The sequence below is a fragment of the Ursus maritimus genome, unplaced genomic scaffold (genome assembly GCF_017311325.1).
Source record: "Ursus maritimus isolate PB19 unplaced genomic scaffold, ASM1731132v1 scaffold_2, whole genome shotgun sequence".
NCBI classification, from domain to species: Eukaryota; Metazoa; Chordata; class Mammalia; order Carnivora; family Ursidae; genus Ursus; species Ursus maritimus.
The window spans coordinates 3,421,429-3,446,087 of NW_024424452.1; the positions used below are offsets into that span (position 1 = coordinate 3,421,429).

At 56.8% G+C, this 24,659-nt stretch overlaps 1 protein-coding gene across 1 annotated transcript in view; it reads left to right on the forward strand.

The window, feature by feature from the left end:
* LOC103670078 (protein sidekick-1) overlaps positions 1–24,659 on the forward strand; it is a 118,019-nt gene that overhangs the window by 62,180 nt on the left and 31,180 nt on the right. The window contains exons 14-16 of the mRNA XM_040634716.1: positions 14,811–14,926; positions 16,879–17,065; positions 18,633–18,770. Coding sequence (XP_040490650.1) covers positions 14,811–14,926; positions 16,879–17,065; positions 18,633–18,770 — 441 coding nt within the window. The remainder of the gene's footprint in view (positions 1–14,810; positions 14,927–16,878; positions 17,066–18,632; positions 18,771–24,659) is intronic.

Below are 24,659 nucleotides of genomic sequence, written 5' to 3' on the forward strand. Positions count from 1 at the left end.
CTGGCTCCACTTCCCCTCTGAGCCTCGGCCCAGTTTTAAAGGCAGAATGCGCTCCATCTCCCAACTCCGACGGGTCCATCTACAGAGCCGAAAGGTCACGGCAGAGGAGAGGAAAGCCAGTATAAACCCCAAGAAAGCTTGGCCAGACGGGGTGATGGTGGCCAGGAGCAGTCTTGGCCCGGGAAGTGACCGAGGCAGCCAAGTGCTCAGCCTGGACCTGAGCTGCCAGCCCAGACACACCTGATGTTCAGAGCCTGGCCAGGGGCCCGGAGCCTCTGGTCTGGCTCCAGGATGAGGGGGCACGCTGCATAGCCCACAGAGTCAGTGTGATGCTGTGGCCCAGGTGTGCCATCAGGTAGGAGGAGAGCCGTGGGCACCTGGAGAAAGGCAAGCTGCCATGGAGGGAGGGGCACGTGTGCAGGGGCCTCGCAGGGCAGCGGTTCTGCTCCAGGGGAGGAAACACAAGGTCGGTCTCACCCTTTGACTCTCTGCCATGAAAAGCTGCCATCACAGAGATTGGCACGCAGAGAAGTAGGCAATCCACGGAGGCTTCTGGGCAGGGCGGGCTCGCAAGGTCAGGCCTCACAGCAGTCCTGCAGGGGAAGCCCTCAATCCTTTTTGCGTATGGCCGACAGAGCTCCAAGAGGGGTCCAGCCACTGGGCCCAGGGCGCACCTCCTGGCCTGACCATGCTGGCACTGGCCTTGGGCAGGTGTTTCTCCGCCAGGGTCCCAAAAGCAAAGTCAGAAACCTGCGGAGCTTAGAGCAGCCAGTCTGGCTTTCAGGAGCTGCCCAGCCTGGCTGAGAGAGGAGAGCAGGGCAGCCTGTGTGGGGCAGCAGGCCGAGGCCAGTCCTGGGGTGGTTACTCCTCTGGCCTCTGTTTTCTGTTCTACGAAATAGGATGACCCCTGGGCCCAAGCACAGCATACTCCAAGGTCCTCCCGCTGCTGGGGGTCAAGCAATGGAAAGAGGTGGTGCCTGGATGGTGCCTGGGGGTGGGGGCTGCTCTGAGCTGGGCCATCAGCAGCAGCTCACAGGGGGCACAGTTGGGGTTTTCAACCACACCTTTGAGGCTCGTCTTGCTCTCCCTCTTCCACTGCTTTGACTATGAAAAGCCCAGCAGTGGCTTTCCCAGGCTGGCCACAGCCTCCCCATCCCTGCAGTCCTGCAGAAGGTAAGCACAGGCAAAGCCAGGCTGGGACTTTACCCCCAGCTCCTAGCCCCATGGGGTCAGGGCGGCCGGGCCCATGCAGCCCCTCTGTCCTGATGCTGCAGCATGGCTCCTGCCAGCCGCACAAGGCCACCTGTTCTCCCAGTCTGGCTGCTATGTCTCCTTTCCTCCATGAGTGTCTCCAGCACCTTCCCGGGAATGTGCCTGAGTGTAACCGCTGTGTGCCCGCCTGTTCGTGGAGACTCGGTGCAGCCCACAGCCGCTCCCACTCGGGGAGAGGTTAGGAGACTCCACCACGCCCCCCGAGCCCCCAGACGCTCTGAGTGTGCCAGTCCTCTGACCCGCTGGTCCATGGGATGACCCCTGCAGGGAGTGCAGGGCACAGCCCTTCGGCGGAGAAGGCAAATGTCCCCTCCCGGCCTCCAAAGGCTTCTCCAGATCTTGCCCCTTGGATCGGGGTCTGGCAGTGGTGTATCGAAGTCAGGTCTGAGGTTGCACCTGGAGCTTCATCCGGGGGCTGGAAGCAGCAGGGGCTCCAGAATTTCCCCGCAGGAGTGGTTTAGGGGAGCAGGCAAGTGGGGCTCACGGCTACATAAGGAATGGGGGGCCAAGGCCAGGGATGCTTCCCTGGATGAGGCAGGTGGTACCAGATACAGGGTTGGGTCCAGGTGGCCGGGAACCTTTGCAAACCACCTGGGATTACCTCCTGTGTCACCTGGGCAGGAGACACGCGTGGACGCTGCGTGTAGGGCCTTGCCGTCATACATAAAGCCTCGTGAACACTATTGCAAATCCTTTACAACCTCTCTGATTCTCTCTTTGGGAGAAAATGCTAGAAGCAGAATCCCTGGCTCAAAGGACATGAGTGTTTTTTGCTTGGAGAAACTCAAACTCACTGACATGCTGTGTCCTGGGGACCAGAACGTGGGCCTTGTGGCCTCTCTGTTTCCATGTTTGGATCTTGCCTCATCTGTTAGGTGAAGATATATCTCACTGCCGTTCTGTCTGCCGGCGTTTAATCCCCGCTCTGCCCTTAAATGCCCGCGACTGTACACAGCGAAGTTTCTCGCGGAGTCTCAGTGTCCTGGGGGTGATTTGTGAGAGCTCTGTGTGTATCAGGGACGTCACGTCCGACCCCACTTGTGGCCCGTGGTTTCCCTGTCTGTGGTCTGTCGTTGAGTTTCCTGGGCTAAAATTGCGTGGCCAGACCTCTCGCTCTGCGGCATCTCTGCTTCCCGTCCAGGAGCCCGGGAGGTACCCAGATTGTCTTCCGGATTTTCACAGGTCCATTGTTCCCCAAAACTCTTGAGTGCATTGGAATTTGTGCCAATGCTGGGCCAACGTGAGCTGCTCAGCGGCTGGTTTTCAGAGATGCTGCCCCAGTTCCATGTCTGACCGACCTCTCTTCCCGATGCTCTCCAGCGGGCTCAGGTGCTCGCGAACTCGTGCTCCCTTGGTGCCGCCAACCCCTCCCTCGTGCTACGTTATCACCCATCCTTAACGGCACTCGCCCTATTCTTTGTTTTCCAAAAATTCTCAGCCGTTTTTAGGTAATTTACAATCATTTTGGCAAATTCTGCCAGGGGTTTGATGGATTGTGTGTTATGTTCTGAAGGGACAGAAAAGTGCACCACGCGGTCATCCCGCTCGCCCTTCCTCTCCAGACCCCCTTCGCCTGCCCCCTGCACCTCCCTTGCTGGAGCTGCACTCGGCTCTGCCCTGCGGGTCACCTGCTAGACTCGGTCCCCGCAGCATCATCACCGCGAGCCCTGACCCCCGACGGCTTGTCCTCGCTCTATGCACACCGGCTGGAGCCCGAGGCCCACCTGCTTGTCAAGATGTGGCAACTATCTCCCCAGAGAAAGAAAGGACTCGACTGGTTCTCCCTCCAAAAGAGGGATTTGGCACTTTCTCCTATGCCCTGTGGGAAGTGCACACGAGAGGTCAGGTCAGCAGCCTGACCTTTTCTGTATCACACGACAACTTTTGCCAAAAAGGGAAGATGGATGGTCACGTACTGTCGTCGTCGGTTGTTTTAGGGGCCATGTGGGTCACGATGGGCCTGAGTGTTACTTCACGAGACCACAGCACGTCTTGGAACGATTGTTTGGCTCTTTTTTAAAGAACAAGAAACTGGGAACTGCGGGCTCTACCTTTCTTGCAAGTCACTGAGTTTTTAATTGGGGCCGCCGGCTGCAAGGAGGGAGGAATGGCACCACTTCTCGCTGTGTTAGCTCCCCCTAGCGACACATAGAGCTGGGCTCCAGCCTCAGGGAACAAGAGAAGGCTTCAGAGCTCTGCTGGTCTGAGCCGGATGCACGGCCAGCAGTCGAGGGCACCTTGCCTGCGGCATCTCCCCAGCACTGTGATCTCCAGGTAATTAGGGACTCAGGGTTGAGACAGGATGAAAACCACGGGCAGCTTCAGTGGCGGATCCCACCTGTCGTGTGGTGGGCCCTGCAGTGTGTAGGCGGAGACGCCGGCTTACAGGCAAGCGATCATGAATGCTCAGAGGCCATCACCCAGTCTGGAGGTGGCCGGGGGCCCCTGGGGCTCCTCACCCTCGGGGGCCACATCACGTGGTTTGCTCCCTTGATGCACAAACTCCCAACAAGCCATCACCTTCAAGTTCAAACTCGAGAGTCCCCACAGAGGGGTATCCTCCAGCGTCTCTCGGCCCAACCCCAGCAGCCCGGGCAGATGTGGCTAAGGGAGTGGGGAGCTTGCCCGTCCCCTTCCTAAGCCAGGGAGAGTTGCAGGGGATGGCCCTGGCCTTTGCTGCCTCCTCCAGGCTGTCTTCAGCATGCCTTACTCCAGGACCCCCTGTTCTGAGGCTGTGTGGGGAATGAGGCAGTGGTGTCAGGCAGCTGTGCTGATTCTAAAGCCCCTGCAAGCACATGGGGAACGGGGTGCTAAGCAGGTGAGGGGAGGGCTGAGGCAGGAGCGCCCCCGGGACTAAGCCAGCAGTGCGGCCAGACACGGCCCCGGGAGAGGGGAGAGGAAAGGAGGGCGGCTCCCACAGCCTGGCCAGTGCTGGGGTGCTGTGAGGGGCACAGACCACATCCACAGGTGTGAGCCGAAGCCCCTCAGCAGGGATCCGTGGAAACTTCTAGAATCACCACGGCCACCCCACCCTCCATACCCCTGCGAGGGTGATCCTCCCCCAACCTAATCTCATCCCCTCACTTTTCTGTTTCAACCCCTCAGTGGATCCCCATTGTCCATAGGGAGAAATATGAATCTGCCTCTGAGACGGGCCCTGGGGCCCTTCCCACCAAGCAGCATCTCTGGCCACCGTGAGCATCAGCTGGTCCCCCAACTCTGGGCGTCCCTCTCCTGCTCCTGCTCAGCCTGGATTACTGCCTTCCCCAGCAGATGAAATGTTGATAGCTAAATGACATTTCTAATAACCTAATTTCCATCAATGTAGGAAGGTTATGGAGAATATTTGAATGCCTAATGCTTTATTTGGAAAGGATCCCAAATATCACGCCATCCAGAGTCCAAGTTCTCGGCAGATTCTCAGGACGTCCCTCTGAGTACCGTACTGGCGATGGGTGGAGACCTCTTCGCTGAGCGCCCGCCCTCGGCAGCTAGACAGGCCCCCGAAGGGGGAAGACCGAGTCCTGCCCTTGAGCAGCACACCCTCTGGGTGGAGAGAGAGGCCTCTCCTGGGACCTCTAAGCGGGTGAGGCTGTCCAGGGTCAAGCTGTACTGGCTACGGGGCCTTCGCGCCTTAGAGAGCCCTGCATGGACTGGCATGCGTGCTGGGTGCGTGGACACCTGGCCATTCCCGGGGAGGAGGGAGGCATTGTCCCCACGTGTGTGAGTAAGCAGACCGGCCACATGGGGACGGGGTGTTCAGGCCCACCCACTGGGCTGCTGGCACCATAGACGAGGTCGCGGATTTGAAAGTGCTCTGACCCCGGAGTCTCTCCCCACAGCCCGGCCTCGCCTGTGCCTCTCCTTCCAAGCCAAGCTCTTCCTGAATTTAAGAACCTCCCTCCTTTCGTGTGTTGTGTCACCGCTGACCGGGGAAGCCAGGAGAGTGGGGGGAAGCCAGGAGAGTGGGGGGAAGCCAGGAGAGTGGGGGGAAGCCGACAGGCTGGCTTCACGAGCCCCGGTCCCCCCGTGCATTCACCACCCAGCTCCACCCCAGCGCCCACCGCCGGTCGTGCTTCCTCCGTCCTTCCACCTGCGTCCCTCCACCCCGTGATTCTGAAGCTCTTCTCAGACGTCACAGCCTTTCTTATAAACATCGCATCATTTCATTAAAAAACACGTCCAGCACGTGTGCTTAAAAGAGCTCTTTAAATACATACGTACATATATATGCGAACTATGAAGTCATTACCTCACCTGGAAAAATTGATAACGATTTCTTCATGTAATTCAATATAGGTCAGCGCTCAGACCCCCGTGGGACTGCCGACCCTCCGTCTTCCATTCCGTCCTCCATTCTCGACCACCAGCTTCACGTGTTTGCCCTTGGAACTGCCGAGCCCCTGAGCTCCTTGTTACCAAGTCCAGCAGCGGCTTCCCAGCCCTGCTCCTGACCTGGCCTTTGACTCTGGCCGACTCCAGGCCCCGTCTCTGTGGCACAACCCCCCTGGCTCCCAGGCTCCGCCTCTGCCCTCTCTCTGGCCCCGTTCACTCCCTTCTGTCCGTCCGCTCTCCCGGGATGGTACCCTCATTCCTTCAGGAGCCACCCGGTTCCCGAGTCTCCTCCTCTGTGTGCCCCGGGGTCAATTCCTCTGTCCATCCCCAAATCCCAGGCAGACCCTTGGGGGGCATCCTTGACACCTCCCAGCCCTTGATGCCCACAACCATTGGCTGGTCACCATTTGTTGACTCGCGGTCCCCAACATCAGATGCACGGTCACTTTCTCCTTTGTCGCGATCACCACCCTCATTCGGTGTCATCTGCTGCCTGAGTCCTCACCACAGTCCTGCAGCTGGGCCTCACGGCCGGTGCACTCCCTAGCTTCAGCCCAGTCATCTCCAAGTACACCTGTGGCTTGTAGGTGTTCAAACACCAGCTGACACAGGGATCGTGGGCTCTCACCTCCCCAGCTTGTTTGAGACGTGGAACAGGACGCTCTGGGCTCGAGTCCCAGCCTTGCTCCTCGTCAGAATGCTGTTTCATGCCGGTGACAGCCCCACGGGTGGCGGTGGGGAGGGTCCATGTGGGGCCTGCAGCCACCCCCCTCCCTGCTCCCTGTGATCAGAGCAGCAGGGGTGAGGGACAGCATGCCCAGCCCAGCTTGTCCAAGGTGGAGGCTTGCTGTGGCTTTTCCCTGCTGGGGACCTAATTCCCCAGCCTCACTTGTGCATCGATTTCTTAAACCATGTTCCTTTCACCCAGGGGTCTGGCGCAGTGGGTCCTGGCACTGGGACGTGGGAGAGAGTAGGAATTGGAGGGAGACACCCTCCCCATCCCAGACTTGCCACATCCCAGCAGGTGCGGGGCTCAGAGTTTACCTTCATTTTACAGGTGAGGAAGCATCAAAGCTTCCAGAAGGTTCTCCAGGAATGTTCAGCTGGTCAGGGGTAGCAGGACACACCAGTGTGGCCACCTCTTCCAAGGCAGCAGTTTTTCTTAGGGAATAAGGCCCTCTGGAATCAGAATCCAAACAGAAGGACACAGGGTTTCAAAAGTTGAGAAAACCGTGGCTTAGGCCAGTCTGGGCCAGCCTCACTCTCCCTGGGGATGCCTGCCCCATGTCACCTGCCTCTCCAGACTTCCTAGGCCCCCCCATTGCCTGCCCAAGCACGTGCACACTCACCTCTGCCTCGACCTCCACAGGGGTCCTGTGTGGCCAGGCCCTGGTGGCTGTTCGTGTTGCAGCGGGCAGTTTCGGGGTTGCATCATGGGGACAAGCTCACAAGGCTGGCGGCCAGGGATGTTCCCACACTCATTATACTTTCAAAGCAGCTAAGCAGCCAAGGAGCACACCCACCCCCCCAAGCCCTGCTCGACATCCTTGCTTTACTGACCCAGAGCAGGGTCCGCAAACCAGGCCCACGGGCCAAATCCAGCCAGTGCCTGTTTTTGTAAATAAAGTTTTATTGAGACGCCCATTCATTTACATTCTGTCTGTGGCTGCTTTTGCCATATGAAGGCAGAGTTGAGTCACTGCAACAGAGACCTTGCATCCCTCAAGACCTAAAATGCTGCCCAGCCCTTCACAAAAAGCTCCTCAATGCCTGTCCTTGACAATCAGTAGAGCCTTCCAGGTACGCAGACCCCAGGTCCAATCCGGCCTGTTCTAGGACAAACAGCTTAAGCCCCTTCAGGTGCAGTTTTCTGTGGTGTGAAGTGAGAACAAGTAGCCCCCGTCTAGCTTGAGTTTTGCGAGTACAAAGTGCACACACTGCAGTTGATTAATCAGGGACTGTGGTTTGCGCTACTCAGACCGCCAGCGGTCACGATCCGGTCATGGCCTGTGGGCCTGGGTCTTGCTCTGGGGGGAAGCTCACTCTGCAGGCGAGGAGAAAAACCCCACAACAGGTGCAGGCCACATAGCTGGTTTGAGCAGCTTTCACCACTGCGTCTCCTGCCCGCGGGGTGGGTGAGCAGGGACAGAGCTGCGCTGCTGGTGCTGGCATCAGTGACGGTGGAAAGCAGGGAGCCTCACTGGAGGGGAGCAGATGCTGGGTTTCTTCAGCACTCACCTTTATCGTTGACATATCTGTGAGAGAACTGCATTCACTCTTACAAGTTTGAAACTCTGGCCTCAACCTCCCTTCCTGTTGAAACAATTGTTTTTAAGGCACAGTTTGTAAAACAAGCATCTTAGGACTGCAGCTGCCATGTGATAGCAGGTCAGCCCACATCCCATGCTGAGGAAGCTTCGCTGCCATTAGTCCCGGGCCTGGGGCTCCTCTCCTGCTCCCCACATGGGCAAGCTCGCTCTGTCAGAGCCCTCCCGATCTCCTCCTCGTCCTTGCTCGGGAGCACCCATGGCAGAACCTCTCAAACCCCACACTGCTCCAGACATCTGCAATTCCTGCGACACATCTACCAGTCTGAAGGCCGGAGCCGCCTTCCTCTGCATGCTCACGGTGCCAAGCCCAGAGCTGCATCTGGGCTGCTTATGAACATGTGTTGACCATAACAGCGGGTTATCGCTTGAACACCGTGAAATCCCACATTCAGCACAGGGGCTACACCAAATTCAAGCTATTCCATCGGAGCCTGGAATGTGTAGAGACTGGGCTTTGGCTGAGTACCTTTCCTAGAGGAGGTCATGCTTGTCAGATATATTGGTTATCGATTGCTGCATAACAAGTGTTCCCTACACAGCTTGAATCAACGCACATGTGCTGCATCGCAGTGTGTGGACACCAGGTGTTCAGGCACAACTTAGCTGCGTCCTCAAGTTTGGGTCTCACCCAGGGTGGCATCCAGGGCAGCTGTCTCATCTGAAGGCTGGACTGGGGAAGGATCCATTTCTAAGCTCACTCGTATGGTGGTTGGCAGGCCTCTCTCTCATGGGCTATTGGACAGAAATCTCCCTGAGCTCCTTGCCATGGCGAGCCTCTCCAGGGGGCATCTCCCTGCATGGCTGCTGGCTTCCTCAGTGCATGAGAAGGCAGTACAGGCCAGCAGGATGGGCACTAGCCATGGAGAAGCACAGTCTCCTGGAAGCTAATCATAGCGCCACCACCTACCACATCTGCCATGTTCTGCTGGTCAGAAGCAAGTGCTCGCAGGAGGGGATTACACAAGGGAGGGTGTGAGTACCAGGAGGTGAGACCATGGCACGTCTCCACCGTCCAGGATGCTGGTGTTCAAGGCTATGGGAGGCAGAACCCCCAGGACACACCTGTACTGCTCCTGGCTCGCGAAGGACCCGCAAGGAGAGACAGACATTTAAATACATCAGCACGTGGTGACATGACTACTGACAGTCCCTCCAGGGACACAGCCCAAGCAGGACCAGGGCACCATCCACACCCGCTGGGCAAGTAACTGGACAGTGCAGGGGAAGAGCATGGAGCAAGACACTGTGTTCGGGCCACCTTACAAAATGCCTCCTCCTTGCTGGCCACCAAGCTGTGTCCTCTCAAAACTTACTTCATTTCATCTCTGAAACCCGTGACGTCTGGTATTTTCTCCTATTTTACAAAAGAAACTGAGACTCAGAGAGTTTGAGCTGTGTCCCAAGTCCCACAGGCTGAGCCCAGATCCTAAAACTCACCATCCAGGGCTTTTCCCATGACCTTCCACCTGCAGCCTCTGTAGCCTGGAGTCCATGACATTGATTGTTTTTGAAGATGGCTTTTGGGACCCATTCCCTGATTTTTCTTGTTAATAACAGCTTCCTTAGAGTTGTTTTGGGTTTGGCTCAGCAGTGAGGTGATTGGAGGAGAGACAGGCATTTGAGCTCAAGGGAAGGGCACCAGGCTGCGTGAGCTGGGGCTGGGCTGAGGCAGCCACTCCAGGAACCTGGGAATGTGGCCTTGAATCCCCTGCCCTCCCCTGCGCGTTGTGCTGGGCGCCGGGCTGCCTGGAGTCCAGTGCTGTGTGAGTCGAGACCTGGAGCCAAGCCCTTCCCTCTCCGCCCCAGTCTTCCCCTGCAGGAAAGGCAGTGATGAGTGCCCATCTCCTGGAGTTATGAGGGGGAGGTGAGCCCCAACAAAAGGCTTGCACAAGCACCCCCACACTGCCCTCAGCTCTGTGGTCACACCCCACTGATGGGTCACTATGGTTCCAGCAGCCGGCAAACTAGATGAGAACAGCACTCTTCAAAAGGCCCTGTAGATTTCTGGAGAGAAGGGGCTTTCGCTTGAGAAAAGGGTGATCCATATCTTTTGTGTTCATTACAGATTTATAAAACACGGTCTTCTCACTTTGAATTCTGTTGTAGGCTTTTTTAAACATTACTGTGTGCTATCGAACTGAACACTCGTTTACAGACCGGGAGTTTCTCAGGGCGGCCCTGGCAGCTGCCTGGCCTCCTGCGGGGCCCCAGGCGTTGGATTTGATGTTGGGTGACAAGAGTGATTCTCCTGTCTTCCTTCTGGGTACTGCGCCCCTGCCCAGAAGTGAACGAAGCCTTGTGTTTCCGGGCTCCACTCACCTTTGAGACTCTGCTCCTTTCCCACATTCCTGTGCTGAGTCATTGTTCTGTCTCCGGTCTTGACTTGTCCCCCACTGAGTTGAAGAACTATGATCCATTTAAGCCTCCTTTATGTATCACGAAGACCCCAGAGGTTAGATAATTACCAGAGCTGGAGTCTGTCTCCAGGTACCAGCTTAGAGGAACAAAAGTTGGATTGGCAAAGTTTGCTGAGAAGGTAAACTACGTTAGAGAGTTCTATTTCCTGTTTACTTTGACAGGAAATCAGAAAGAGTGTTTGGCCAGAAAAACAGTGATGTAATTAAAGTAAACTGATGAACATGTAATTTTTTTATTATATAAGCAAATACCTGTCTTGTTATATTAAAATGTTAACAATGATCATTAAGGTATCAGTTAAAAAATTGCTCTACCCAAATAATGAGTCACTGGGTTACAGGAAGTGAAAGAAACCTAGCATAGCCTAGCATGGCCTAGCATGGCCTAGCATGATCTAGCATAACCTAGCATGGCCTAGCATGATCTAGCATGGCCTAGCATGATCTAGCATAACCTAGCATGGCCTAGCATGGCCTAGCATGATCTAGCATGGCCTAGCATGATCTAGCATAACCTAGCATGGCCTAGCATGATCTAGCATAACCTAGCATGGCCTAGCATGGCCTAGCATGATCTAGCATGGCCTAGCATGATCTAGCATAACCTAGCATGATCTAGCAGGATCTAGCATAACCTAGCATGATCTAGCAGGATCTAGCATGGCCTAGCAGGATCTAGCATGGTCTAGCATGACCTAATGTGATCTAGCATGGCCTACCGTGATCTAGCATGGTCTGACATGTCCTAGCATGATCTAGCATGGCCTGACATGGCCTAGCATGGCCTACCATGATCTAGCATAATCTAGCATGGTCTAACATGGTTAGCATGGCCTAGCATGGTCTAGCATGACCTAATGTGATCTAGCATGGCCTATGGCCTACTGTGATCTAATGTGGTCTGAGATGACCGAGCATGATCTAACATGATATAGCATGGTCTGACATGGCCTAGCATGATCTAGCATGGCCCGATATGGCCTAGCATGGCCTACCGTGATCTAGCATGTTCTGACATGGCCTAGCATGGCCTAGCATGGTTTAGCACTGGCAGATGCCCAGCCTGGCCCCAGGTGGCACTGGACCTGGATAATCATCTGTCCGGTGTGACCCCAGCAGATGCCCTACCCCACTGCCCTTCCCGTTCCCACCTCCTACATGGCCCTTGCTTCCGTGGCCCATTGTCACCTATTGAATCCTCCCCGTTATTGAAGGATGCTCTGTTTTCCAGAAAAGACCGCATGTCCCCCAGCCAGAAATGTCTTCTCATGGCCCTTTGAACCTGTCCTCACATTACATCCTGTATCATGATTACTGTAACTTTGCTCTCTTGTTACACGTGTCACTGCATCTTTATATCCACCCACCCCTCAGCGCCAAGCCTAGGGCCTGGTCGATATTCAGGAAAATGTCAGCACATTATGCTGTGGTGACAACCAGCCACCAAGTCCCAGCGGCTTACTCCCCAGCCACAGATTGAGGGATCAGCCCCCACCGTGGGAGCTGCCAGTCAGGTGGTAGTGGGGCAAGAGGAGGTAGCAGGCCGGGGAACCTCTGGAAGCTTCTGCCAGGAGGTGGCCTGGGTCACTGCTGCCCACGTGTTGCTACTATTCCCCTGTCATCGACCACACTGGGGCCAGAGGGGGAGACGTGTTGGGCCCCCCTCAGGAGGGAGACTTCCACAGGCTGGACGGATGACCCTCCCACAGAGGCAGTGGGTAGTTCAAATGAGTGAGTGTGTCTGCAGGGTTAATTCCTGCAGCACAGAAAACCTTCCCTGAGACTCTCAAGCATGCCTTCATCTACCCAATATCTTTCCAGACCTGTTGTCTTTTTCTTTCCGTGGTGTGAGCACACAGTTCCTGTCCAGCGACCTCACCTTGTAGCAGAAGCTCTTAAATGCTGACGAGGGAGGGTCTGCAGCTCAGGACTGAGGAGTGACCACATCCGCTCGGGCTCCGGCAGGCATGGAGTTAGGCGGCCGTGAGCCAGCGCTCTCCACTCTCCAGCAAATTATGACTGAACCAGGCACAACCGTGTTGTTCCGGTGTCCGCTTGTTGACCCAACTGCTGCTGGCTGGCCACGTCGGGGGGCAGCGCGTCCGCCTGGGGGGTCGCGTGAGGTGGACAAAGTGCGCCCTTCCTGCTCTGTGGGGCTTGCGTGCAGGGCCTCCGTACACAATCAGCCAGAATCCCAGAAGATTCCAGAAATCTTCAGGTGCAGGGTGCCTCTCAAGACCCCCAAGTTCCTCTGTTACTGCCTCGGCGGCATCGTCAGCCCTGATGTGAGACGTCACCCTTGCAAGCCACCTCTCGGGGCTGCGTGCGGGCAGCCTGGCTCTCAGCACGTGCCAGAGCCTGCTGTGCGAAAATGCTCTTTACAGCTGATTTCATGCATGTGAAGAAAGCATCCCGGTCTGACATCTGTGTTTACCATGCAGCACGGGCGCGAAGCAGGGAGAACACGCACACAAGGGCTCATCAGACGGTCCATCTGTGCCCCCAACACACACGCGCAGTGACCAACAGGCACGGCCTTTGGGGCTGCAAACAGCAGTGCCTCCCTAAGCCGGGTCGTCCTGCCGGCGTGGAGACCCCGACGCTTGCAGGAGCCAAGAAAATACGTCTCCAAACCGACATGCTCTGCTCTGTGTTTACACTCATTTCTCTCTTCCCTGCTTGTGTCATCATCAAAAAAGTCCTTGTTCCCCGCAGCATTTTTACGGCACAAAAGCTCTGTGCTGCAGGCCAGCTGGTGGGCACATCAGAGCAGCTCAGCTTGTGGACGGCGGTGCACGGGGCTTAGCTGCCCCTCACGGGACCCCCGGGTTTTGTCCAGCACCCGACGACCCCAGCAGAGAGGCACGTGGCCCTGGAATTCCAGGAGCCGCCTCGAGCCCCTGGGAGCCCCAGTTTCTGTGGACCTCCGCGTCCAGAGAACAGTCGCAGGCCCGGGGTTTGGAAAGGAAACCCTGGGGTGGGGGTGGGGCACCTCGCGCAGACGGTTCTAACCGACTACCAGGATAATGGCCGTGCTCAATTTTGCCTTTCACGTTTTAATTGTACAACAGTAATTTTGCAATAGAGTTGCCGATGGCAAACATGCAAAAGACATTAACTTTATTTATGTTTTGGATTATTAATGTGGCTGTTAAAATTCCTCCAGTTAGTTTTGATTGAATTGTTTTTTTGTGTGATTCTGTTGTTTAATGGAGCGGTAAATAAGAATTTCTGATAATGAGGCCGAGCATCTGTCACAACAACCTGGTGTGGGTTATTAACATTTCCATTAACGGCAGGGTGGGCCGCGACCGTTCGGGAGCCACACAGTTAGAACAAAATAAATAGTCGGTGTCAGGCTGAGTGGGTGTTAATTACTATTTTATTCTACACTGGGGGAGAGAGGGGAAGGGGTGACTCTCGAAGGTCGTTCTCTCCCGAGAGTGTGTGCGGGGCCGTCGCCCTCGGACAGTGGCTTTTGTGTCGTCTCCGTACCTGGTCTGGAGACGCTCCTGGGCCCACAGGCCGAGGCCCTCAGGCAGCTCCCGGGGCTCCGGGGCTCCGGGGTCCAGCCCAGCACAGACCCGTTGAGGCACGCGCACGAGCAGGGGAAGGGAGTAGCTCTGGGAGGCAGAGAGCGGCCCATCAGGCACAAGTGCCCGGGGACGAACTCAGAGACGGCGCGGAGCTGGCAGACGCAGAGGAGACGTGTTCTGCGCGTGCACGCGTGCTCTCTGCGCTATCCCAGCTTCCCAACAGCCGTCTGCTGAGCTGACGGCCGCAGTGTCCTCCCCACCTCTCCTGGCACGGTGTGGCCCTCAGGGCGGGAGAATCAGGTGCTCAGAGTTGGAGCCGTATGGGGCCTCCGGGCAGGGGCATGGGGAGTGGTGCGGTCTCTGCTCCTGACCCCGTTGAGGGGGGCAGCCCCAGGGAACAGGGCTCCACAGCATGAGACTCCTGGGATGGGCACACGGATGCCTTATTTTCTCCACGTTGCATCCAAAGCACAGTGCCTCCCTCCACTGTGAACAGGGTGACACCCCCTACACGTCCCGCAGGACCTGCTGCTCACGCAGCGATACGCCCCCAGACATCCCCTGCCGAGTCCCGGTTGGTGCTAAGACCTCAGATCCTCCTGTACTCCTCACACCCTGGCGTCACTGCAGCCCTTAGACCAGCCTGCCAGCACCACCTCACGTCCCACTCCCGAGACTCACAGACGACCAGATCATACCTTTGTTTTTGAACACTCTGCCTACTGTGTCTCAATAGAATCTGTTTTCTCTGTAATTCTCCAGCCTGCATCTCTAAACGTGATTCTGGGAAGGGTTTGCAGTGCTCCCTGGCATAAAAGCCGGATGGCCAGGGCAGGCTCTCAGAGAGCCCCCCTGGAGTCAGGGGCCCTGCACATGTCAATAGACGCCTCAGCTTCTGTCCTGTACTGCTCTCTCCCCAGCCCCGGCCATGGCTCCACAGAACATCCAGGTGACCCCGCTCACGGCCAGCCAGCTGGAGGTCACGTGGGATCCGCCGCCACCGGAGAGCCAGAACGGGAACATCCAGGGCTACAAGGCAATGCTCTCTCGCATGGTTTGGCTCTTCCTTCCAGGTCACTTGTAGGCCAGGATAAGCGGCCTCAGTCCCGAGTTCCCGAGGGCTTTGCTGGAACCCTGGCTACACTCCAGACTGCCACCCTCGGCTCTCCGTGTCCTGCCGGCAGACACACAGCCGACCGTCAGTCCGGAGAGCCACGGGCGACACTGAGCAGCTGGGGCAGGCTCAACCTGACCTTGCCTCTCGGGCTGGGGGTGGGGCCCTGATGCACTGCGAAGCTGGCTTGTGCCCAGCAGCGCCTCCCTCCTAGGCCCGGCCGGGACCCTTCCTGCCCCTTCACGTGCTCTGGGAGCCTTCAGAATGTCTGCTGACAATAAAACAGAGCCGGCTAAAGGGAGCAGGTCCTCCAGCCCAGCTCTCCCCTTGGGTTTCTATCGGATATCTCGTGAGGTCCGGGTCAGGAGGCCCAAGAATTTGCATTTCTCACAAGTTCCCTGGGGGTGTGGTTCCTAGAAGGCCCACTTTGAGAACTACCACACTAAAACCTTACGATTTCACATTAGCTAACCGTTCTGGAGATGGGTCAAACAAAGACAACGGGCCAGTGAGTGATTACCCAGAGCAGGCTCAGCTGGGGAGCAGGAAGCCCCCCACACCCGTCTGCAAGGCCGCATCCGTGCAGAGGGCTCTGAAGAACCAGCTAAACCGCCCCAAAGAAAGCAGCCCCAGGCCGTCCCCAGCAAAGTCCCCCTTCCATCCTTCTCCTGAATGCCTCTCCTCTGCCCGCCCAGGTCAGTCAGTCAGCAGCTTCTGCGGGCCAGCCTGCCCTGATGACTATTGGGCCAATTAAATGTCCATTTAAAAATGATTTTTGTCAGTGTTTTATGAAAATAAATGCCTTCCTCCACGGCAGGGCTGTTACAGTGATTAATGAGGTAATGGGAAGTCCTGTGAGCTTGGAGGCAAGATGCTATTTATGTATGTCCAAAATATGTTTTCTAATTTCCTTAATGATAAAGACATTGAACTTGGGTATTGATCTCGAGTTAGTAAGGCCTGTTCAAGCGCAGGATCGGACGTGCGCAGTTGGGAGAGCAGACGCTGGACCTGGTCTTGCCAGCGTGAGTCAGCAAGTGCCCAACGTGCGAGCCCACGTGGGACGCAGGATGTGGTCCCTGGCTCTCCGCGGCCGGCTGCCCTATGGGCCAGCAGCTCTAACGGCCTGGCTGGGTTTTGGGCCACGGGGCCAAGCTGGATCCATGGATGGGTGTTGTCTTCGGCAGCCCGGCTGGCACTGGCACAGGGCGGCGGTCCTCGGCCAGCTGTCCAGGGAAGTGATCCTGGAAACCTCCAGCCGTTGTACTTGGGCATCAAGTCCGCCCGCAAGCCCATACAAGCTGGGTAAGGGGAAATCAACCCAGGAGAAACACGCAGCCTTCCCACAGTGCTGAGCCTGACGTGGTTCTTCCCTGGGTGATTTTTGGTGCCAGGCAGACTGAAGGCTCACGGGTCAGCCTGCTGTGGGAGTACAGGGTAGAGCTCGGGTTCTCTGCACAGGCTGGCGCAGGGGTGGATAGGGTCCATCTCCTTCTGTCCAGACGACTGAGGGATGGGCCAGAGGCCATAAAAAAAAGCACCAAGCTCTGGGAGGGAAAAGGCATTCCCGGGGTGCTGGCGGAAATGCCACTTTCCGTGTTCAGTTAGACAAAGCTCAAATTGCAGAAGAACAACTCAGAAATGCAAATTATTGGCTTCCCAAACTGTATTAGCAGTGAGGACCCCCTCCCCCCAGCTCAGACCCTCCTCCCGCCAGCTCTCCGCCTTCCCAACCACAGTGTGGCCGACCCAGGGGCTTCGTGCTCAGGCCCACAGTCCTGCCGCACCCTGCACTGGGTGGCCTCCTGCCCCACGCGCTCCGAAACAGAGACTGTCCCCATGGCCTGCCTCCAACCTCTGGCTCTTTCCCACAGGTTTACTACTGGGAGGCAGGCAGCCAGAACGAAACAGAGAAGATGAAGGTCCTGTTCCTGCCAGAGACGGTGGTGAAGCTGAAGAACCTGACCAGCCACACCCAATACCTGGTCAGCATCTCGGCCTTCAACGCCGCGGGAGACGGGCCTCAGAGCGCGCCCAGGCAGGGGCGCACCCATCAGGCCGGTAGGAGAGCAGCGTGTTTCCTTCCCACGGGCTTTGCAACCCCCTGCCGGCCACAGGCCTGCTGCCCCTGCAGCCACCCCTGAGCCCAGCTGAACGAGCGGGCCCCACTCTCTGTCTGCACAGCTCTCTGCTCTGCCTGACCTGTGACACACACTGCCATGTGCCGGGAGCTTCTGGAGAGGCAGGCCTGGGTTCGAGTCATTTCCTTCCCCCAGGGCCTGGCCTCGGCCTGCTGTGTGCCAGTGCCCGCTACCCGAGGTGGCTGCAAGCAGTGCATGTTTTCCCCCAGACCCTCCAGGATCGCAGAGGGCAGGCGGGCTCTGCATCTGCACCCAGGCCTCCTTCCACTTCCTCAGGGAAGTGGCGTGTCCACACCCCTGGGGGATAAGCACCTGTGCATGGAGCCCAGGGCACAGTATTGGGCATTCCCCAGGTTTCCGGGCCACAGACCACCCAGAACAGCTCACGGCACGACCTCTCAGACTCCCGCCACCAGCCAGGTCCAATAGCACTGCGTGGCCAGAGGTCACCCTGCCTGCCGCCCCACCCCCCCCCCCACACAGTGTTTCCAGCACGTGGCTCATTCTCCTGTGGCTCTCAGCTTCCCAGCAGCCTAGAGAACTTAGGAAGTGGTCAGGAATTCCAAGGGAATGCAGCTTAGGGCTGGTCCTGGGGCTGAGAGGCACATCGTGCGTGGGACCCGCGAAGTGTAAGGCCAGGAAAGCCAGGGAGACCTGTCCCTGTCAGGGCTCCCAGGCAGTCGGTGGGTTCAGCCAGTGAACTTCCCCGCCAGGGTGCTTCATCTCCTGGGGACGGGGACTCCCAAGCATCACGTGTCCTTCCCACAAGATGACTGACCAAGGGCTGCTTCCTGGGGGCCTTGTCCAGCAGCTGGGGAAGGGCCATTTCTGGAATCCCAGCTGGGTCACCTGTTCCTCCCCAGGGCACCGGGGACCTGGCAGGTCACGGGGTGACTGGAGAGAGTGCCGCCAGGAGGGTGGGTGGTGCTGATTCTGGGGGTCATCCTGGGCACCAACACCCCCACCACGGAGCCCAGGCAGGGGGGCGGCAAGCAGGCTCCACTCCCTGACCACACACCTGGCCCTCCACGCCCGTAGGCAGCTTCTCCCACCCAGGGTGACACACTGGGCCCCCCTCTCCCCAGCCCCAGGGTGAAGCCCATGAGGGCCACCCCTCCGCAGGCGAGGGAGGAGAGGTGGGCGGGTCGTCCAGCGGCCCTAGTTGCTGGGAAATGAAGCCATCGCATTTTACTCTGCACCTCAATCTATTAGTCATCTTTATGCCTTTGTCACTGCGTCTCTCAGGCTCCTTTGTGTTTAAACCCCATCGTTTTCTCTGCTCTTCTCGGGAGGGTCCAGTTTTCTGATTGATCCTGGGAAGTTCAGAGATGGTCAATAAATCTTCCTTTCATCCCGGAGCGTGGAGACTTTTACTGAGTTGAAAATAACATCTAATAACAGTTTAATTCTATGTGGAGGCATAGACGTGTATGTAAATGATCTATAAAGGAGCTTGCTGAAAGTCCCTTTACACTCTGTTCCTCCAGCTCCTGGGACCCCCAGCTTTTTGGCGTTCTCAGAAATAACCTCTACCACCCTTAATGTCTCGTGGGGTGAACCAGCAGCAGCCAACGGCGTCCTGCAGGGCTACCGAGTGGTGTACGAGCCCTTAGCACCCGTCCAAGGTGAGACCCGAGGGGAGCGCGGGGAGGGTAGACCTCACAGGGGCGCACACGCCACTCCCCAGTCTGCAGGGCAGGGAGCCTTGCCCTCAGGAGGCCTGTGAGCCATCGCAGAGCTGGGACCAGGAGCTCTGCGCCCTGGGCTCAGGCACAGCCCTCCCCCAACCAGCTTGCATTGGGATATACTTTGACCTAAGACATTTCTCTCCTGTTTCTGCTGTGTCCTCACGGGGAACCACTTGTTAGGACCACACGGAGAACATAGGCCCATCAGCTTCCGTGGGCATCCTAGGAGAGGCGCTGACCACCCAGTGTCCTCAGAGATTTTTCTGGGGACACCCTTCATGCGTTCATTCACTTGAGTCTTTATTAAGCACCTGCTGCATGCCAAGTACTGTTCTAGATGCTGGAATCTGTAGATTCGGGGAAGCAGGGATCTTCACTGAATTATTGATCAAGATCCCTGCTTCCCAGAATCTGTGAATTTGTATTCCATCGAGGAGAGAAGCAACACACCCGCCAACAATCCGCAACGTGATGGTGACCAGTGTGGGGAGGACCCCAGCGCGCCGAGCTCCCAGCACTGGGGGAAGGCCTCCCGGGGAAGCGCAGCAGCGCACGGGCCGCTCGGGGTGGGGCTCAGGGTCCTGAGGCCAAGCCTATGGAGTGCGGAGGAGGTCATGGGAGAGTGGCGGGCCAGGTCACGAGGGCCGGGTCACTAGGGCCCTGAGAGGGTCTGGCTCACGCAGACCAGGGCCCCTCTGGCTGCAACCACAGTGTCAACGCCGTGGGATGAAAAGATTGATTAATCTGCTCCACAAGTCCAGGGATCAATCAGAAGCCGCACAGACCCTCCAAGAAGAGCAGAGGAAATGTTTACACACACAAGAGCCTGGGAGACATAGTGACAAAGGAATAAAGATGAATTCTCGATGAAAAGAGAAGATACAGAAGCTTCTGGGCGGAAGGGAGTGCAGCCCCACACAGAGGCCAGGGCCTGGGGAGACCAGTGGCAGCTGCAGCACCTGGCAAGGGGCTTGGAGCTGGAGGTCAGGTGGTGAGGAGTCGGGACGGGGGACGCATGCGTTTGTGGTGAAGACTGCACGCCACATGGGGAGGGGGAAGTGACCGGAGTGCGCGTGGGCTCTGTCATTGGGCGGCGCTGCCCCGCCCCTGCTGCATCACTCCCTTGGCACTGTGGTAATTTCTCACATACCCGTCCCTCCTCCCCGCTCACGGCTGACGTGCCCTCAGAGGGCTCCACAGATATTCTTCCTCACCTGCCATGTGCCCAGCACCGTGCCAGAGAAGGGAGACGAGCCCAGGGTGGGCTCCCCCTGGTAAGATGCACAGCCAGACGGTAAACATTATAGATTATTTAATGTCTAGGAGGAAAAAATATAACCAATACATCAAATAATATTGGCACTCCATTTAAAGCCGTGATAAAAGTTTCCTTTTAAAATAAGTACATTCAAGTAAAACGGGGTTGATTTGAAGAAAATGTAAACACTAGATTTTATGTCATCGAATCTAAAATGCCATTATTGACTATAAGATTCATTGTTATTTTATGAAGTGCTAAGAAAGAAAAAATGCTTGCAGTGAACTGTGGCCCAATACGTTTGCATCATCAATCCCAAATCAGAGATGTAAAAACATGCGAGAAGGAAGTCTCAGACCACTGACGCACTTTGGTAAATACCCGTAGAGGTCGGGCAGGTGTACAGTTCGAGAAATGGTGGAGGGCCCGGCACTGGGCTGTGGAGGCGGGGTCATGCCTGCTGTGTTCTTTTCAGAGCCAGGTGCCTGTCTGGGGACCAGGCGGCCTGGGGCACGGCGGGGGTTGGGGTCCCAGCAGCACAGGCATCGTGCCGTGTGGACAAAGGGCAGAGTGCCACTGGACACTGTCCACCCTGCTGCCCAGTACTGTCTGCACACACTGCCAGGTGTGCACACACCGGCACACACACAGGTGCCGTGAGCCCGTCCTGCAGACGTGTTAACTAGTACCACACAGAGGAGAAAGGACTGCCAAGAAGCACGGTTCTGAGCCACCACGGAGTCCCTCCTCCTCGAGACAGTGAGTCTTTCTGTATTTCCTCAAATAAGTGACTTATCCAAATACGTGCGTTAATGGGTTTGTAGACTCTCTAGAAACTCCATGGCGGGCACTCCTGGGCCTGGCACCCGGGCTGGCTCCCCTAGTCTTGTAAAAAAGCACTTGCCATCCAAGCAAGACCATGGCCATCGTCCCCACCTGGTCCAAAGCCACGGCGGGCCCTGCTTCTCCATCCCCCGAGCTCCACAGTCCCGATGTCCCAATGTCCTGCTGGCTCACCACACGTCTGTCCCCACGGCCTCACCTCACCTTCCAGGGAGATGGTCCTGCACGTGTGGTTTCCCTGGTGCGGTCGGGGTTGTGGTCCCATGACCACGGCAACGCTGACATCATTCACACGACGCCAACTAGACAGGCCGGTGCCTCGTGTGCAGCTGACACGCAGCTTCCTCGGTGCTCCCTGTAAACAAGGCCCCACGATCGGAGGTGCGATGACACAGCTCTCTCTACAGACCAGCCCATGCGAAGCACCGACGCGCACTCCATTCGTGTCCTCACATGGCTGCATGGTGTGGTGGCTGCTTTTGCTCGCATCTCATAAGAGCTTCGAGCCCTTGAGACGGCCGCCTGGGGCTACAGGTGGGGAATGTGGACATGCGTGGGGTTTGAACCCAGGCAGGCTGGATCGAGGGCCACCGCGATAGGGAGACATCCGGAGCGATTGCACTTCTGCAGGTAAACACACCGTGAAGGCCACAGACAGGAGTGTGCGGAGCGGTCACCGAAGCGTTTTGTGGCTGCCTGTGGCGCCTGCCATTCTCCCTCGAGTGACAACAGGTGGAATCACTTGGTGGCACCATTTCGCCTCTTCCTACAAGTAATAAGACCGTCCATCACTGGCATCATCTCTTCCGTCTGTCGGGAGGGCTGTTTCTTCCCACCTTCCTGGATCTTCCTGGCTTTGGCAGCGAGCGTCATACGCTCTGAAATCAGGGCAGGAGGGGAGCTTGGCAGCTCATGCACTTCCCCAAAATCTCGGGGCGCACAGAGGGCAAACCTCCTCAGGTCCCCTGGGCGCTCAAGAGCAAACCATCCAGACCCCGACACTTAGACCATGTTGGTGGCCCAGGCACATCCCAGACACACTGGTCCCTGCTCATCCATCGCGTGGCTGGTCCAGGCCTGGGGCTGGTGACGGGAAACATCGAAGCTGCCGCTGAGCTCCAGGCTTTCCGTGAGTCCGAGGGTCCTCCGTTTCAACTGCAGACCCCATCCTGAAACAGCACTATCCCCGCTCCAGCAGGGGGTGAGGCCGGCCAAGGGCCCCTACATCCTCCCCACGTCCTCCCGCTTCCCTGGCCACCAGCAAACAGCCTCTTCCCGAAGAACAGAGGTCACCAGCCCTGTTCCTTGGTGCCGCCCTGGTTGACCCTGTGACCTTCTGGGCATGTCCCTGCTCACGAACATCAGTATCAGTTTGCAGGATCCCACTGTGTGCCTGCCTGGTCTGATGGCATCTGCCAGAGCCCCTGGCTTAGCCAGAGAGCGGACACTAGTCCTGGCCCCTTCCAGCCCAGAGGGGAGCACAGGCCAGTAAAGGGCAGGAACTCGGAGCAGGAGAGGCTTGCCCGTGGCCTCTCTCTGCCCTTTGGGGCATTTTGACCTGGGGCTGGCGAGGGGTGAGCAGAACTGTCAGTTGTACAGAGGACAGTGTGTGCTGTTATATAGTGAAAAGGACCAGACGCTCAGGGGTGAGGTCATAGGGGCTGAACAGAAGGCAGTGCTGGGGAACACACACAGCGCAGCGTCCTGTGCCCTGTGCCTGGCTGAGGTCGGATTGCCCAGCGTCTCCGGCGGGCTCGTCCAGCCCTCGCTGTCCCACTTCCATACCCAGATCTGTCTCTCCTGGGGGCCAGTGGGATGGCGGGCTCCTCTTGTCGCTCCAAGAAGCCTTTGTTGTGTCCCCTCCCCTAGGGCAGCTGGCACCCCGCTCAGTGTGCAGGCCTCTTGAGTGGGGTCTCTTGGAGAAACCCAGCCCCTGCCCCCTTCACACTGGATTCGGATTTCCAGCAGGGAATCGGGAAACTAACAAGTGGGTCTCTGAACAATTTCCAGTTCTTCCCAATGCCCCAGAGTTGGAGCTGCAAATGTAGTGAAAACATCAGGTATCTTTCCTGGGGGGCCAAAGTCATACTAATTCTGCGGTAATGCCAGCTCTCTTGTGAAGGTTGCCGAAGACATGACATGTGTGTTTATACACAGATGGGGGAAACTGTAAAACGGTGATGTCACCTGGTGGTGATTCCACTGGCTGCTTTCCTGCCTCCTCGCCCAGGCCCTGGGTAGCGCCCGGGATACATGCGGGCAGACTCCAGGCCGGCCTGACATGCGTCAGCCCAGGCCAAGGGAGCAGAGAGCCCAGCAGCCTCCCCCTGCCAGCAGGCCCTGGGCCGACTGCATTGAGAAGACAGGCCCGGTGCATCCCTCACCTCCCCAGGGCCAGTCCCCTGGTCACGGTGGGGAGCACCAAGCCACGCAGAGCCTGGGCCACGTTCTTGGGGAACAGATTTTATAGCACAGCTACTTTCATGTTTTTTAAAATGTTTTAAACGGTAGTATTCTATGCGATTGCACCCCGGGGCTTTGTAGAGCAGGGCAGAGTTTAAACATTGACTAAATAAATAAGATTCTGACATGGTTGAGATGCAGGGGAGGTCGGACTAGCTCTACCTCCTAGTGGGATAGAAGTCACGAAATCTCTACATGGGTTTGTTTCTGCTCTGGGGAAAAGAAGGCATTTTTAATTAAAAAATAAAGGGGGGGGTGCTATCCAGAATAACTTTATATCCAAGAAGAGCCCCTCCGTTTGCTCATGATGGTCATTGTGGGTGCAAACTGTCACCCTGAAACCCCTTTCTTGAGCCATGCAAGGTGAGGGCAGGCTCTTGGGGCAGAAATGGGCCAAAAACCTCCAATTCGGAGGTCACTCAAGCGCAGTCAGAATCATTCTGAAGTAGTTTGGAAGAGAATCATTCAGCTGAGTCAATGTTATAAAAAAGGCATAATATGAAAACAGTGAACCAACCAGAACATATTTGGACAACTGCAGGATGAGACATTGGCCTTGATGACTGAAGGGTGAACCCATTTTGTAGTAAGAATACACTTTGTGGGGCACTTCTGAGGTCAAGGCCACACGAGGATGAAGGGTGGGGCTGGCACCAGCCGTCCACACTGAGGGCAGGCCCGGCCACAGCCGCCCTGGGCTGTCCATTGCTCTCCTGACGAGCTCTGCTGACACCGTCAGAGGGGCCGCCTCTTCCTCCTCCCCCTGAGGGATGCCCCATAGACACCCTTGTGCTGAGAGCTCTCAGAAATCCTGAGTCAAGAGCTTACGAGACTTTTTTAACACATCATCTTCAACCCCATTTCCATCCTGGAAAATGCTGCATTTGTATAATTTTCACTATGTGTCTTCTTCCCCAAATGTTAAATCTCAACTTTTTCATTACATGTGATACAACCAACACTTTCACTTCGTTTATGTAAGTGAACTGTTGTCTGTCTGTCCTCATAGTTCTCCAAATTAGGGCATTGATATTTGCAGTGATGGTCTGTCTTCATCCTTGCTTGAGGGTCCAAGGATCAAGTTCTCACGAGTGGCTTGGGGGTCTGTAGGCCACAGGTTGGCCAACCCAGTGGGGCTGGAGACCCCTCTTGGGGGAAGCCCATCTTATAGCTGAAACGAAATCTCCTTCCTCTTCTTCCCTAGTCCCTTCTCCGAAGTCGGGAAGCCGCAGGTCACTACGCAAGCAACTGAGAGCCTGGTG